The sequence below is a fragment of the Pan troglodytes genome, chromosome 8, assembly GCF_028858775.2.
Source record: "Pan troglodytes isolate AG18354 chromosome 8, NHGRI_mPanTro3-v2.0_pri, whole genome shotgun sequence".
Lineage (NCBI taxonomy): Eukaryota > Metazoa > Chordata > Mammalia > Primates > Hominidae > Pan > Pan troglodytes.
Window position 1 is genome coordinate 132,559,651 of NC_072406.2, and position 15,158 is coordinate 132,574,808.

The 15,158-nt window shown below is 46.3% G+C and overlaps 1 protein-coding gene across 2 annotated transcripts in view; it reads left to right on the forward strand.

The window, feature by feature from the left end:
- The first annotated feature begins 13,791 nt into the window (after positions 1 to 13,791).
- Positions 13,792 to 15,158, forward strand: part of PLPP4 (phospholipid phosphatase 4) — a 132,578-nt gene continuing 131,211 nt past the window's right edge. Inside the window, exon 1 of one of the 2 annotated variants that reach the window (XM_001156337.7) lies at positions 13,792 to 14,159. In XM_001156337.7, the coding sequence (XP_001156337.1) occupies positions 14,104 to 14,159 (56 nt within the window). In that variant the 5' untranslated portion in view covers positions 13,792 to 14,103. The remainder of the gene's footprint in view (positions 14,160 to 15,158) is intronic. The other variant, XM_063782186.1, reaches the window with a different exon arrangement.

A 15,158-nucleotide genomic window follows, 5' to 3' on the forward strand; every position in this document is an offset into this window, starting at 1 on the left:
AAAATTAAAAACATGTTCTTGTTGAAAGGTACTGGTAGGAAAATGAAAAGTTAAGCCACAGATGAAGAGAAGAAATTCATAATATGTGTAACTAACAAAGGACTACTGTTCAGAATATATTGTACATTCTTTAAAATCAATAATAAAAAACAACAATCCAATTTTTAAAATAGGCCAAATATATGCATAGGTACTTTATGAAAATGAGAATGGCCAAAACACACATGAAAAGATGCTCAACAGGGCACATGGACACAGGGAGGGGAAACACACATGGGGGTCTGTGGGGCTTGGGGAGCAAGAGGAGGGAGAGCATCAGGACAAATAGCTAATGCATGTGGGGCTTAAAACCTAGGTGATAGGTTGATAAGTGCAGCAAACCACCATGACACATGTATACCTATGTAACAAACCTGCATGTTCTGCACATGTATCCTGGAACTTAAAGTAAAATAAAAATAAAAAAATAAAAAGAAAATATGCTCAACCTCATCATCCATGAAGGAAATGTAAATCAAAACCACAATGTCAAAAATCAAAACCAGATGTCACCCAAGATGCAGCTGGTGCCATAAAAGAGCACAGGAGTGCAAGAGAGGGAATCTGGATTCCGGTTCTGCCCCAGATCCTGTCCCTCCCTCCATGGGGCATCTTGGCAAGGCTCTGGACTTCCAACAAATGAAGGAACAGAACTAGCTGTACATGAAGTACAAAGATGTCTTTATTTTTTATGTTGTTCTTGCCCTAATATTCCTGGATTCTAGTTACTGCCACAGCATCTATGGGAGGGGTCCTCAACCCCCGGGCCACAACCCCTTAGAAACTGGGCTGTACAGCAGGAGGTGAGTGATGAGTGGTGTGTGGGAAGTGAGCCAGAGAGTGAAGCTTTATCTGTATTTACAGCCACTCCCCATCGCTGGCATTACTGCCTGAGCTCCACCTCCTATCAGACCAGTGGTGACATTAGATTCTCACAAGAGCACAAACTCCATTGTGAACTGCACATGTGAGGAATCTAGGTTGCATGCTCCTTATGAGAATCTACTGCCTGGTGATCTGTCACTGTCTCCCATCACCCCTAGATGAGACTGTCTAGTTGCTGGAAAACAGGCTCAGAGATCCCACTGATTCTACATTATGGTGAGTTGTATAATTATGTCATTATATGTTGCAATATAATAATAATAGAAACAAAGTGGACAATAAATGTAATACACCTGAATCACCCTGAAACCATCCCCACCACTCTAGTCCATGGAAAAATTGTCTTCGATGAAACTGGTCCCTGGTGCCAAAAAGGTTAGGGACTGCTTATCTATGGCAATGAGAATCCTATTGGAGGCTCCCACATGATTCTTTCTGGATGAAGTAAGGGAAATGATACTCTGACTTTTCACATGATGAATTTGAAAATAATACACATAGTTCCTCACTTAAACTTTTCTAAGAAATGAAGTACCAGCCAGGAGCGGTGGCTCATGCCTGTAATCCCAGCACTTTGGGAGGCCAAGGCAGATGGATCATGAGATTAGGAGATCGAGACCATCCTGGCTAACATGGTGAAACCCCATCTCTACTAAAAATACAAAAAATTAGCTGGCGTGGTGGCAGGTGCCTGTAGTTCCAGCTACTCAGGGAGCTGAGGCAGGAGAAAGGCGTGAACCTGGGAGGCAGACCTTGCAGTGAGCCAAGATCACGCCACTGCACTCTAGCCTGGGTGACAGCGAGACTCCGTCTAAAAAAAAAAAAAAAAGAAAAGAAAAAAGAAATAAAGTACCATGTTTTTCCTGAAGATGTTATTAATTCATATATGTTCTCCTTTGATAGAATGACATCTACTCTAAAGAAATGAAATGGGGGTGGTTCCAAGATGGCCAAATAGGAACAGCTCCAGTCTACAGCTCCCAGCATAAGCAACGCAGAAGACGGGTGATTTCTGCATTTCCAACTGAGGTACCAGGTTCATCTCACTGGGGCTTGTTGGACAGTTGGTGCAGGACAGTGGGTGCAGCGCACTGAGTGTGAGCCAAAGCAAAGCAAGGCATCGCCCCATCTGGGAAGCACAAGGGGTCAGGGAATTCCCTTTCATAGCCAAGCAAAGCTGTGACAGACGGCACCTGTCAAATCGGGTCACTCCCACCCTAATACTGCGCTTTTCCAATGGTCTTAGCAAACGGCATACCAGGAGATTATATCCCGCGCCTGGCTTAGAGGGTCCCACGCACACGAAGCCTCGCTCATTGCTAGCACAGCAGTCTGAGATCAAACTGCAAGGCAGCAGCCAGGCTGGGGGAGGGGCGCCCGCCATTGCTGAGGCTGGAGTAGGTAAACAAAGCAGCCAGAAAGCTCGAACTGGGTGGAGCCCACAGCAGCTCAAGGAGGCCTGTTTGCCTCTGCAGACTCCACCTCTGGGGGCAGGGCATAGCCGAACAAAAGGCAGCAGAAACCTCTGCAGACTTAAATGTCCCTGTCTGACAGCTTTGAAGAGAGTAGTGGTTCTCCCAGCATGGAGTTTGAGATCTGAGAATGGACAGACTGCCTCCTCAAGTGGGTTCCTGACTCCTGAGTAGCCTATCTGGGAGGCACCCCCGAGTAGGGGCAGACTGACACCTCACACGGCCAGGTACCCCTCTGAGATGAAACCTCCAGAGGAAAGATCAGACAGCAACATTTGCTGTTCACCAATATTTGCTGTTCTGCAGCCTCTACTGCTGATACCCAGGCAAGCAGGATCTGGAGTGGACCTCCAGCAAACTCCAACAGACCTGCAGCTGAGGGTCCTGACTGTTAGAAGGAAAACTAACAAACGGAAAGGATATCCACACCAAAACCCCATCTGTAAATCACCATCATCAAAGACCAAAGGTAGATAAAACCACAAAGATGGGGAAAAAACAGAACAGAAAAACTGAAAATTCTAAAAATCAGAGTGCCTCTCCTCCTCCAAAGGAACGCAGCTCCTCACCAGCAATGGAACAAAGCTGGACGGAGAATGACTTTGACGAGTTGAGAGAAGAAGGCTTCAGATGATCAAACTTCCCTGAGCTAAAGGAGGAAGTTTGAACCCATCACAAATAAGTTAAAAACGTTGAAAAAAGATTAGATGAATGGCTAACTAGAATAACCAATGCAGAGAAGTCCTTAAAGGACCTGATGGAGCTGAAAACCATGGCACGAGAACTACATGATGAATGCACAAGCTTCAGTAGCCGATTTGATCAACTGGAAGAAAGGGTATCAGTGATTGAAGATCAACTGAATGAAACGAAGTGAGAAGTTTAGAGAAAAAAGAATAAAAAGAAATGAACAAACCCTCCAAGAAATATGGGACTATGTGAAAAGACCAAATCTACATCTGATTGGTGTACCTGAAAGTGGCGGGGAGAATGGAACCAAGTTGGAAAACACTCTGCAGGATATTATCCAGGAGAACTTCCCCAATCTAGCAAGGCAGGCCAACATTCAAATTCAGGAAATACAGAGAATGCCACAAAGATACCCCTCAAGAAGAGCAACTCCAAGACGCATAGTTGTCAGATTCACCAAAGTTGAAATGAAGGAAAAAATGTTAAGGGCAGCCAGAGAGAAAGGTTGGGTTACCCACAAAGGGAAGCCCATCAGACTAATAGCTGATCTCTCAGCAGAAACTCTGCAAGCCAGAAGAGAGTGGGGGCCAATATGCAACATTCTTAAAGAAAAGAATTTTCAACCCAGAATTTCATATCCAGCCAAACTAAGCTTCATAAGTGAAGGAGAAATAAAATCCTTTACAGACAAGCAAATGCTGAGAGATTTTGTCACCACCAGGCCTGCCCTACAAGAGCTCCTGAAGGAAGCACTAAACATGGAAAGGAACAACCGTTACCAGCCACTGCAAAAACATGCCAAATTGTAAAGACCATAAATGCTAGGAAGAAACTGCATCAACTAATGAGCAAAATAACCAGCTAACATCATAATGACAGGATCAAATTCATACATAACAATATTAACCTTAAATGTAAATGGGCTAAATGCTCCAATTAAAAGACACAGACTGGCAAATTGGATAAAGAGTCAAGACCCATCAGTGTGCTGTATTCAGGAAACCCATCTCATGTGCAGAGACACACATAGGCTCAAAATAAAGGGATGGAGGAAGATCTACCAAGCAAATGGAAAACAAAAAAAGACAGGGGTTGCAATCCTAGTCTCTGATAAAACAGATTTTAAACCAACAAAATCAAAAGAGACAAAGAAAGCCATTACGTAATGGTAAAGGGATCAATTCAACAAGAAGAGCTAACTATCCTAAATATATATGCACCCAATACAGGAGTATCCAGATTCATAAAGCAAGTCCTTAGAGACCTATAAAGAGACTTAGACTCCCACACAATAATAATGGGAGACTTTAACACCCCACTGTCGACATTAGACAGATCAATGAGACAGAAAGTTAACAAGGATATCCAGGAATTGAATTCAGCTCTGCACCAAGCGGATCTAACAGACATATACAGAACTCTCCACCCCAAATCAACAGAATATACATTCTTCTCAGCACCACACCACACCTATTCCAAAATCGACCACATAGTTGGAAGAAAAGCACTCCTCAGCAAATGTAAAAGAACAGAAATTATAACAAACTGTCTCTCAGACCACAGTGCAATCAAACTAGAACTCAGGATTAAGAAACGCACTCAAAACCACTCAACTACATGGAAACTGAACAACCTGCTCCTGAATGACTACTGGGTACATAACAAAATGAAGGCAGAAATAAAGATGTTCTTTGAAACCAACGAGAACAAAGACACAACATACCAGAATCTCTGGGACACATTTAAAGCAGTGTGTAGAGGGAAATTTATAGCACTAAATGCCCACAAGATAAAGCAGGAAAGATCTAAAATTGACACCCTAACATCACAATTAAAAGAGCTAGAGAAGCAAGAGCAAACACATTCAAAAGCTAGCAGAAGGCAAGAAATAACTAAGATCAGAGCAGAACTGAAGGAGATACAGACACAAAAAACTCTTCAAAAAAATCAATGAATCCAGGATCTGGTTTTTTGAAAAGATCAACAAAATTGATAGACTGCTAGCAAGACTAATAAAGAAGAAAAGAGAGAAGAATTAAATAGACACAATAAAAGTGATAAAGGGGATATCACCACTGATCCCACAGAAATACAAACTACCATCAGAGACTACTGTAAACACCTCTACACAAATAAACTAGAAAATCTAGAAGAAATGAATAAATTCCTCGACACATACACCCTCCCAAGACTAAACCAGGAAGAAGTTGAGTCTCTGAATAGACCAATCAATAACAGGCTCTGAAACTGAGGCAATAATTAATAGCTTACCAACCAAAAAAAGTCCAGGACCAGACGGATTCACAACCGAATTCTACCAGAGGTACAAGGAGGAGCTGGTACCATTCCTTCTGAAACTATTCCAATCAACAGAAAAAGAGGGAATCCTCCCTAACTCATGTTATGAGGCCAGCATCATCCTGATACCAAAGCCTGGCAGAGACACAACAAAAAAAGAGAATTTTAGACCGATATCCCTGATGAACATTGATGCAAAAATCCTGAATAAAATACTGGCAAACTGAATCCAGCAGCACATCAAAAAGCTTAGCCACCATGATCAAGTGGGCTTCATCCCTGGGATGCAAGGCTGGTTCAACATACGCAAATCAATAAATGTAATCCAGCATATAAACAGAACCAAAGACAAAAACCACATGATTATCTCAATAGATGCACAAAAGGCCTTTGACAAAATTCAACAGCCCCTCATGCTAAAAACTCTCAATAAATTAGGTATTGATGGGACATATCTCAAAATAATAAGAGCTATTTATGACAAACACACAGTCAATATCATACTGAATGGGCAAAAACTGGAAGCATTCCCTTTGATAACTGGCACAAGACAGGGATGCCCTCTCTCACCACTCCTATTCAACATAGTGTTGGAAGTTCTGGCCAGGGCAATTACGCAGGAGAAGGAAATAAAGGGTATTCAATTAGGAAAAGAGGAAGTCAAATTGTCCCTGTTTGCAGATGACATGATTGTATATCTAGAAAACCCCATCGTCTCAGCCCAAAATCTCCTTAAGCTGATAAGCAACTTCAGCAAAGTCTCAGGATACAAAATCAATGTGCAAAAATCACAAGCATTCTTATACACCAATAACAGACAAACAGAGAGCCAAATCATGAGTGAACTCCCATTCACAATTGCCTCAAAGGGAATAAAATACCTAGGAATCCAACTTACAAGGGATGTGAAGGACCTCTTCAAGGAGAACTACAAACCACTGCTCAATGAAATAAAAGAGGACACAAACAAATGGAAGAACATTCCATGCTCACAGAGAGGAAGAATCAATATCGTGAAAATGGCCATACTGCCCAAGGTAATTTACAGATTCAATGCCATCCCCATCAAGCTACCAATGACTTTCTTCACAGAATTGGAAAAAACTACTTTAAAGTTCATATGGAACCCAAAAAGAGCCCGCATTGCCAAGTCAGTCCTAAGCCAAAAGAACAAAGCTGGAGGCATCACACTACCTGACTTCAAACTATACTACAAGGCTACAGTAACCAAAACAGCATGGTACTGGTACCAAAACAGACATATAGACAAATGGAACAGAACAGAGCCCTCAGAAATAATACCACACATCTACAACTATCTGATCTTTGACAAACCTGACAAAAACAAGAAATGGGGAAAGCATTCCCTATTTAACAAATGGTGCTGGGAAACCTGGCTAGCCATATGTAGAAAGCTGAAACTGGATCCCTTCCTTACACCTTATACAACAATTCATTCAAGATGGATTAAAGACTTACATGTTAGACCTAAAACCATAAAAACCCTAGAAGAAAACCATAAAAACCCTAGAAGAAAACCTAGGCAATACCATTCAGGACATAGGCATGGGCAAGGACTTCATGTCCAAAACACCAAAAGCAATGGCAACAAAAGCCAAAATTGATAAATAGGATCTAATTAAACTAAAGAGCTTCTGCACAGCAAAAGAAACTACCACCAGAGTGAACAGGCAACCTACAGAATGGGAGAAAATTTTTGCAATCTACTCATCTGACGAAGGGCTAATATCCAGAATCTACAAAGAACTCAAACAAATTTACAAGAAAAAAACAAACAACCCCATCAAAAATTGGGCAAAGGATATGAACAGACACTTCTCAAAAGAAGACATTTATGCAGCCAAAAAACACATGAAAAAATGCTCACCATCACTGGCCATCAGAGAAATGCAAATCAAAACCACAAAGAGATATCATCTCACACCAGTTAGAATGGCGATCATTAAAAAGTCAGGAATCAACAGGTGCTGGAGAGGATGTGGAGAAATAGCAACAATTTTACGCTGTTGATGGGAGTGTAAACTAGTTCAACCATTGTGGAAGACAGTGTGGCGATTCCTCAGGGATCTAGAACTAGAAATACCATTTGACCCAGCCATCCTATTACTGGGTATATACCCAAAGGAATATAAATCATGCTGCAATAAAGACACATGCACACGTATGTTTATTGTGGCACTACTCACAATAGCAAAGACTTGGAACCAACCCAAATGTCCATCAATGATAGACTGGATTAAGAAAATGTGGCACATATAAACCATGGAATACTATGCAGCCATAAAAAATGATGAGTTCATGTCCTTTGTAGGGACATGGATGAAGCTGGAAACCATCATTCCCAGCAAACTATCAAAAGGACAAAAAACCAAACACCGCATGTTCTCACTCATAAGTGGGAATTGAACAATGAGAACACTTGGACACAGTAAGGGGAACATCACACACCGGGGCCCATTGTGGGGTGGCAGGAGCGGGGAGGCGGGAGGGATAGCATTAGGAGATATACCTAATATAAATGACGAGTTAATGGGTGCAGCACACCAACATGGCACATGTATACATATGTAACAGACCTGCATGTTGGGCACATGTACCTTAGAACTTAAAGTATAATAAAAAAATATAAAAAAAGAAAATGACTATGTTAAAGGCATTATTAGCAACAAAAAAGTAAGTGCAAATGTTTACCTTTGCTGTCAAATATCTAAATTTGAATGGACAACCAATAATTCCTATTAACGAGCTTTAAAGAGAGTAATTCTGGAATTTGGAGACGTAATATTTTATGCTTTAATATAAATTTAAACTATTACAAAAAAAGACATGAAATGGTTAATTTATTTTACTGTGCTTTACTTCTTCCCTGGAAGTAGGAAAATGACCTTTTATTTTATTGTTATTATTATTATTTGAGACACAGTTTTAGTCTGTCATCCAGGCTGGAGTGCAGTGGCACGATCTCAGCTCACTGCAACCTTCTCCTCTGGTTCAAACAATTCTCTTGCCTCAGCCTCCCGACTAGCTGGGACTACAGGCACCCGCCACCACATTTGGCTAATTTTTGTGTTATTAGTAGAGACAGGGTTTCACCATGTTGACCAGGCTGGTCTCGAACTCCTGACCTCCAGTGATCTGCCTCCCTCAGCCTCCCAAAGTGCTGGGATTAAAGGCGTGAGCCACCGTGCCTGGCCAGAAAATTACTTTTTGTTATGTGGAATTTGGCCTAATGCAGTTCCGCATCAGGTCTAGCGCCATATTCTCAGAGGTCTTATAAATATTGCTGCTTGAAAGAAGGTGAAATGAAGGAATATTTAGATTGGTAAAGAGAAGACTCTGTCTTCCTCTCTCTCGCTCTACATATCTATCCCTATCTTCTTTTGTAGTTGTAGGATAATTAAAGGGCTATATTGTAGAAGAATAGACATTACATTTATTCTATGTGGCCCCCAAAGAACAATTTGGGCCCATCGATGTAGGCTAGAGGCAAATCTGTTTCTACTCAAACATCTGCTTCTACTCAAACATCTGTTTCTACTCAAAAATCTGTTTCTACTCTCCCTGGAAATGGAATGAGTGATGAGTGATTTCTACATCCCTGGAGGTGTCAAGCAGATATTTATTGAGACCATTATGGAAGATATTCATGGACCAGGTTGAAGTGGTAACCTTCTAAAATCCCTCTTGGATCGCAGCTACATCATCAAGTTCATGCCAGGCAGCTACAGAGGAAAGTTTGGATATGTGCATCTTTGTGGATAAGGGTCGCTGTGCTGGCTGCCTGTTACCAGGACAGCTCTTAGTGCAACTGGGTAGGTAGCACTCAGATACAGAGTATAACTTCTGGAAATGAGATGATAAGAAATTGTTGCAAGTTTGTGTTCTCTCTGAGGTGGCTTTGGGTTTTGGAAACAGTCAAAAGTCTGGTCAATTTGGGGTCAGCATGCTGGACAATACTGTTTGGGGGTTTAAAAAAAACTCTAACAACGTAAGCATAACTACAGAGGGATGGAATTTATTTTCTTGGCATGCCCATAAGCTCAATATGAAATATTGGGGAATGTGAAATATGAAGCTCAATATGAAATATGGGGAAATGGGAGATTTCCCCAAAGTGGCACTTTGAAAATGTGTGCAGCCACAAAAGCATTGGAGAAAGCTACACTCAATGAGTGTCTAGATTTTTCAAAGTGATTTTTCAAAGATCAGTCTCGCACTTTACAGCTATGTTGTTCATCATGTCTTGGTAGGGGGATTGCCATGTTTATTCTCTTTCTTATGATAAAGCATTTCTGAGGCTGCTGAAGCTCTGACCCATGGTTCTGTCACCAGAGGACTCATCACATTCCATGGGGATCTTAAAAAGACCCAGCAGGGGCTGCCAAGCCTGGCACCTGGGTGCTGTGGCTGGATCACGTTATCTAACCTGGCTCTGTTTCTTGACTCCCTGTAAGCTCATTTGTCTGCTGGTGCAGCAACATGACATTTCAGGAGGGCTCTACCTGCTTGGCATATGCTCATAGCTGAACAGCTGCTAGAGCCAGCTACCTCCAAACACATGGAAGGAATGTGGCGGGTGGCAGGTGGCGGGTGGTGGGGGGTAGGGAGATGGGTGTTGCTTCCTGCTTTTTGTGATTTGGGGCACTGAAGATGCCATCTGCAGTACTTTTCAGAGGTATCAGAGCCTATCTGCCCTTCAAGAAGGATCTGGATTAAATTATAGATCCTTCTGTGTGAGAGAGCCCCCAGAGACATCCTGATCCAGGTTTATATAATGAATAAGGCTAGAGCTTTCCCTTGACAACAGGCTTTGGTAAATGGAAAAAGGGATCATTAGAGGAGATGACAGGGTTGCCAAAGGGACTGGAGAAAGAAGAGACTGGGCAGCTGAAGACAAGCATCAAGGATGACATCATAGCTTTGTTTAAAGCCACCTTCAGAGAACACAAACTCACAACAAATTGCAAATCTGTACTGACAGTTGTAGAAATTGGGCAGCCTTATCATGGAGCACCCAGAATAACTCCCTTTTACTGGTTAATGATCATGGGGTTGGACAAGAATGGTTGGGGATGACCCCACCATGCAGCATGGAACAGGATGGCCCCTGGTTGTTTACTTTCCCATCAAACATTCTCCCTGCTCCAAAGCATCAGCCCTGTATATGTAGGGTCACCTCTCCCCAGTCTCGGAAGCTTTGGGTAGGGATGAAGCATGTGACCAGGCTTGAGACAATCAATCCGTCATGGTTCCCTGACTGCAGTGATTGGTTCAGGGTTGGCAGCAACAATGACATTCTATGACACTTTTGCTGGGAGTGCTGGGACCTAGGCAGAGGTCTTTCTAGTCAGACTTGAACTTGAGAGGGTGTAAAGCTGGAATGCCTGCAGCCATCTTGAAACTACCAGGAGCCTGAGACTGAAGTCAATGCAGTGCAGACAGAGCAGAGAGTTGGAAAGAACCGGGTACTGATGACATTGCTTGCACTCAGAATTCAGTCATGTGTGAAGGCTGACCTTCCATTGGACTTTTCAATGGTCTTTTCTTAAATAAGTTTAGGTTGAGCCATCTGTTGTTTGTCACCATAGAAGTGTTGACTGTGATAGTTCCGAGTAGCTGGTGGGACAGGAGTAATGCAATGATGTAAGTTGCAAGGTGGTGTGTAGCAATTCCCTGTAAGGAAATGCTTTTGAAAGAGCCATCTGAAGAGGGTACATGCTCCCTCAAGGGTGAATGCCTTTTCAGTGGCAGGATTTGCACCCTGCACTGGATGAGCACTTGGGGGAGATAATGGAGAATAAATTCCAGCAAAATGGGGGGTTTTATTGGGCACTTCTTTCGATCTATGTGTTTCAGAGTCTCTTAATGACCATGAAGTGAAGTTACATGCCCCTTCTGACTCCCTCTCTGGGTATCTCTATACAAATACGAAGTGATAAACTGAAGATTCTCTCTGTGACCCTGGTAACAGACCCTGGTGGGCAGGATTGTCACGACTAGGTCTCCTCCACCAACCTAACCTCGGGTGGTTTCTCTGCTCTGTCAGACAGGTTAACTCATTTTGCCCTCCCAAACCACTTCCACCTTCTGCTCCTTGCACCTACTTTCTTGCCCCTACCAAGAATTTCTCCCCTTTATTTTTTTCTTTCTTTGCCTTACAAAAGCCAGCTCCTTTTTTTTTCCTTTTCTTTTTTTTCTTTTTTTTTCAGATGGAGTCTCGCTTTGTTGCCCAGGCTGGAGTGCAGTGGCGTGATCTCGGCTCACTGCAACCTCCACCTCCCGGGTTCAAGCGATTCTCCTGCCTCATCCTCCTGAGTAGCCAGGACTACAGGCATGCGCCACCATGCCCAGCTAATTTTTGTATTTTGAGTAGAGATAGGGTTTCACCCTGTTGGCCAGGATGGTCTCGATCTCTTGACCTCATGATCCTCCTGCCTTGGGCTCCCAAAGTGCTGGGATTACAGGCATGAGCCATCGCGCCTGGTCCAAAAGCCAGCTCCTTTCCATGAGGCTGTGTCCTCAGGCTATCTCAGACTGATGATGTGGTTCCAACTTCTGACCTCTGAGCGATCCAGATTTCTGAAGCATGTGTTTGTGACTTATTAATACTGCTTTGCATACTTCCCTGATGTCTCCTTGTGGTCTATCAGCTCCCCAGCTTCTTGAAGGCAGAGACAGATTATGAATCGTCTCACCCAGCACACAACTTTGCACAGGCTGTGCTCAAACTCAGCAGATGCTTATAGGTAAGTGGTGCCCCAATGTCAGGGGCTATTGTCAGTATGCCCTGCTGGAATATGGCCACCTGACAATCTCAGACGGAGATCATCAGTGTTCACTAGGCTGCCTATGGGATCTCCTACAGCACTTTGCCAACCCGTGGGAGTTGTTACGTCCAAGGTAGTTGCTGGGCCCAAGATACAGAGGAGACAGAAGCATACCTCCTCCCTCCAAGACCTTCCTACCTTACCTGCACCTGACACCCCATGTGCCTGATGATATATACGTGTATATATATATCATATATATAGCCATATATAATATATATGAATGAATATATCATATATATAGCCATATATATATATATGTATGAATAAATATTTATTCATTTACTAAGTACCAACCAGTTATCCACAGTGTGCCGGGCACTGGGCATAGAGTGATGAGGAAAGCAGATACAGCTCCTGCCTGTGGTGCCTCAGGGCTGGAGTCCCTCCCACACAGAGCCTGGGTTGTTCCTACTCCCTCTGCCTCTCTCTCCCTAGACCCTGAGATATCTGGGCTCAGGTATCTCTGATCTGCACGTGTTTCCTTTGGAGGTAGGGTCTGTTTGCCCTTTGCTGATGCCAAGGGCTTCCTCCTAAGTTCTTTCTACCTGCTCCCCCTTTTATCCAGGACTGAGCCATAGCTCCTTAGTCCCAGGAACCACCTTCTAATCCGTGTCCTCTGCTCACACAATTTTGGCTGGGTCTCTCCTAAAATCCAAGAGAGGCCTGGGCTCCCCAGGAACAACCTAATGGTTATAATCACTGTGTGTTTTGCATTTTAAATGTCTGCTCGGTTTAAATTAGTGAAGCCAAGAAGTCAAAATTCTAAGAAAAGTAGATAAAATTCTGACCGGTTTGGGAAAAGCAAATCCAAGCTCCTGCTGGGCTCCAGCTGGAGGTCGTGACCCCCAGGCTGCGAGGGTTGGGCTTTTGGCTCTTAACCTGAGGATGAGGCTCTGGGTTCTACCTGCTGCCTGGCTGACGGCTGGTTGAATGCTGTGTCAGCGACGAGCGACCCTGACCTCCCACACACCGGCCAGGCCAGGGACGGTGGCAGGAGCTTTTTCATATTCCACAGTTCAGCAGCCCCAAGCTGCTGGGGGCGGAGGACAGGTGGTGGGGGAGAAAGGATTCGGTCCCCAGGGGCCACCTGGCGCTGGTGGCATGGCGGGGAGCCAGGCTTGCCTTTGCCCTCTCTCTGTGCCGGAGCCCTGGACCCTGGCTGGCATCTCCTGAGAGCAAAGCGAAGCCCGCGAGTGATCTCTGGGGAACTTCCTAGAAAAAAGAAAGAATTTCAGGTTCGAACGGTGTAGGGAGGGCCGAACACGGGAGCAAGGTTGGCCAGGGCTGCCCTGAGCCCTGGAGAATCCCCAGAGCGATCGTCCACTACATGCCCACGTGCGTGCGTGTGCCAGGGAGCGAGAGCCCGGACAGCGGGAGTCGGAGGCAGGACCAGGAGCTGCAGAGGGGCCGCGGGCAGAGCCCCAGCGAGCGCGCTGCCCGGGCGCGGAGCCCAGGGGCCGCCCACTGGCGGGGGAGGCGGGGAGCGCGCAGGGAGGCGGCGGCGGTGGGGCTTCCCCGGGCTTCCCCTCCCCGGGCCGCGGGTGCCCGGCGCGGGCCCAGGACGCGGAGGCGGCTCCTGGGGAGAGGGATCCGGGAGTCCCTGAGGCGGCCCCGGCTCCGCACTAGGAGGCGGGGTCCGCAGTATAGCCAGCGGCCGGCGCGGCTTCCCGGAGCCCCGGAGCCCGAGGCGCGAGGTTTAGGCTGAGCCCTCCCCGGCGCCTGCCCCCGCCCGGCGCCCGCCTCCGCCCCCGCCCGCGGCCTGGAGCGCGCCTCCCTCGCCTCCCAGGGTCTGGCGAGCCGGCGCCGGCCGAGCTGCGGGAGCCGCGGAGAGCACCAGCTGTCGCCGCGGGAGCTGCTCCGGCCGCACCATGCGGGAGCTGGCCATTGAGATCGGGGTGCGAGCCCTGCTCTTCGGAGTCTTCGTGTAAGTAGTGGCGCGCCGCGGGCAGGGCGCACTGACGCGGGGGAACAACCGACCAAGCCTCTCTGTGCCCTAACTTAGTTTGCGCAGCCGCTTCCCACTGGGGCCTGGGTTCGAGGTCCCTTCCCCGCCAAGTGCCCGCAACGTGTCCTACGGGACCAAGAGAGACCCTTCCTCTCTCCTTCCTGGGACCCTAGGCGCGGAGCGACCACCGCGCGCCGAGGCTGAGACCTGCTCCCGGGTCTCACCGGGCCCGCGCCTATCGCCAGCCCCGCACCACCTGCCCGGGGGATCCAGGGCTGCACCTCTAAACAGGGACGCGCACCCTGGCCCGTGCCCTCGGGAAGTTTCTCCTTCTGTGTGATCTTTGAGGCCCACGTTGGAAGTCTTTACCCCTGGCCCCGTCTCCGATTCCTCCCCGCTGTGCCCAGGGCCAGACTCCTTCCTTGTCCCCTGCTTTAGCGCCCGCGGTCCTGGCGAGCGTTTTCCCAGCGGGCGTTTGCGGCGCTTCTCCTACCGAGAAACTGTTGCTGTGGAGGCTTGAGAAGTCAAGGGGCTGCAGGCCGGGGTGGGATACACACACCCTGGAGCTCTGTGCCCAGTCGATGTCCGCTTTGGGGGCGGAGGCCCTCCAGGGGTAGCCGTGAAATGCCCAGGGTGGCTTTGAGCGGCTGGCACTGAGAACAGCGATCCCGAAAAGAAGAAGGGGTGGTGGCGCAGGTTCTTTCAGAGATGCCTGAGCCTCCTCCGTGCGCCCAGGGACCCACCGCTCATTGACTTCCAGGGCCCAAGCTGCAGGGAGCTGTCGCATCTCTCTTTCAGACCTGAGCCCAGAACACCAGCTCAGAGCCACCCCGCAGCCTCCTGTGAGCTGCTGTCACCTAGGCACCCACACCTGCACTGGTCCCTCCATCAGTGAGCCAAATTCTTTCCCCCTCTCTGCCCACGGATGTTTTCTGCCACATTCTAAGTATTAAAGTTACATGAACTTTTTGGATTTGC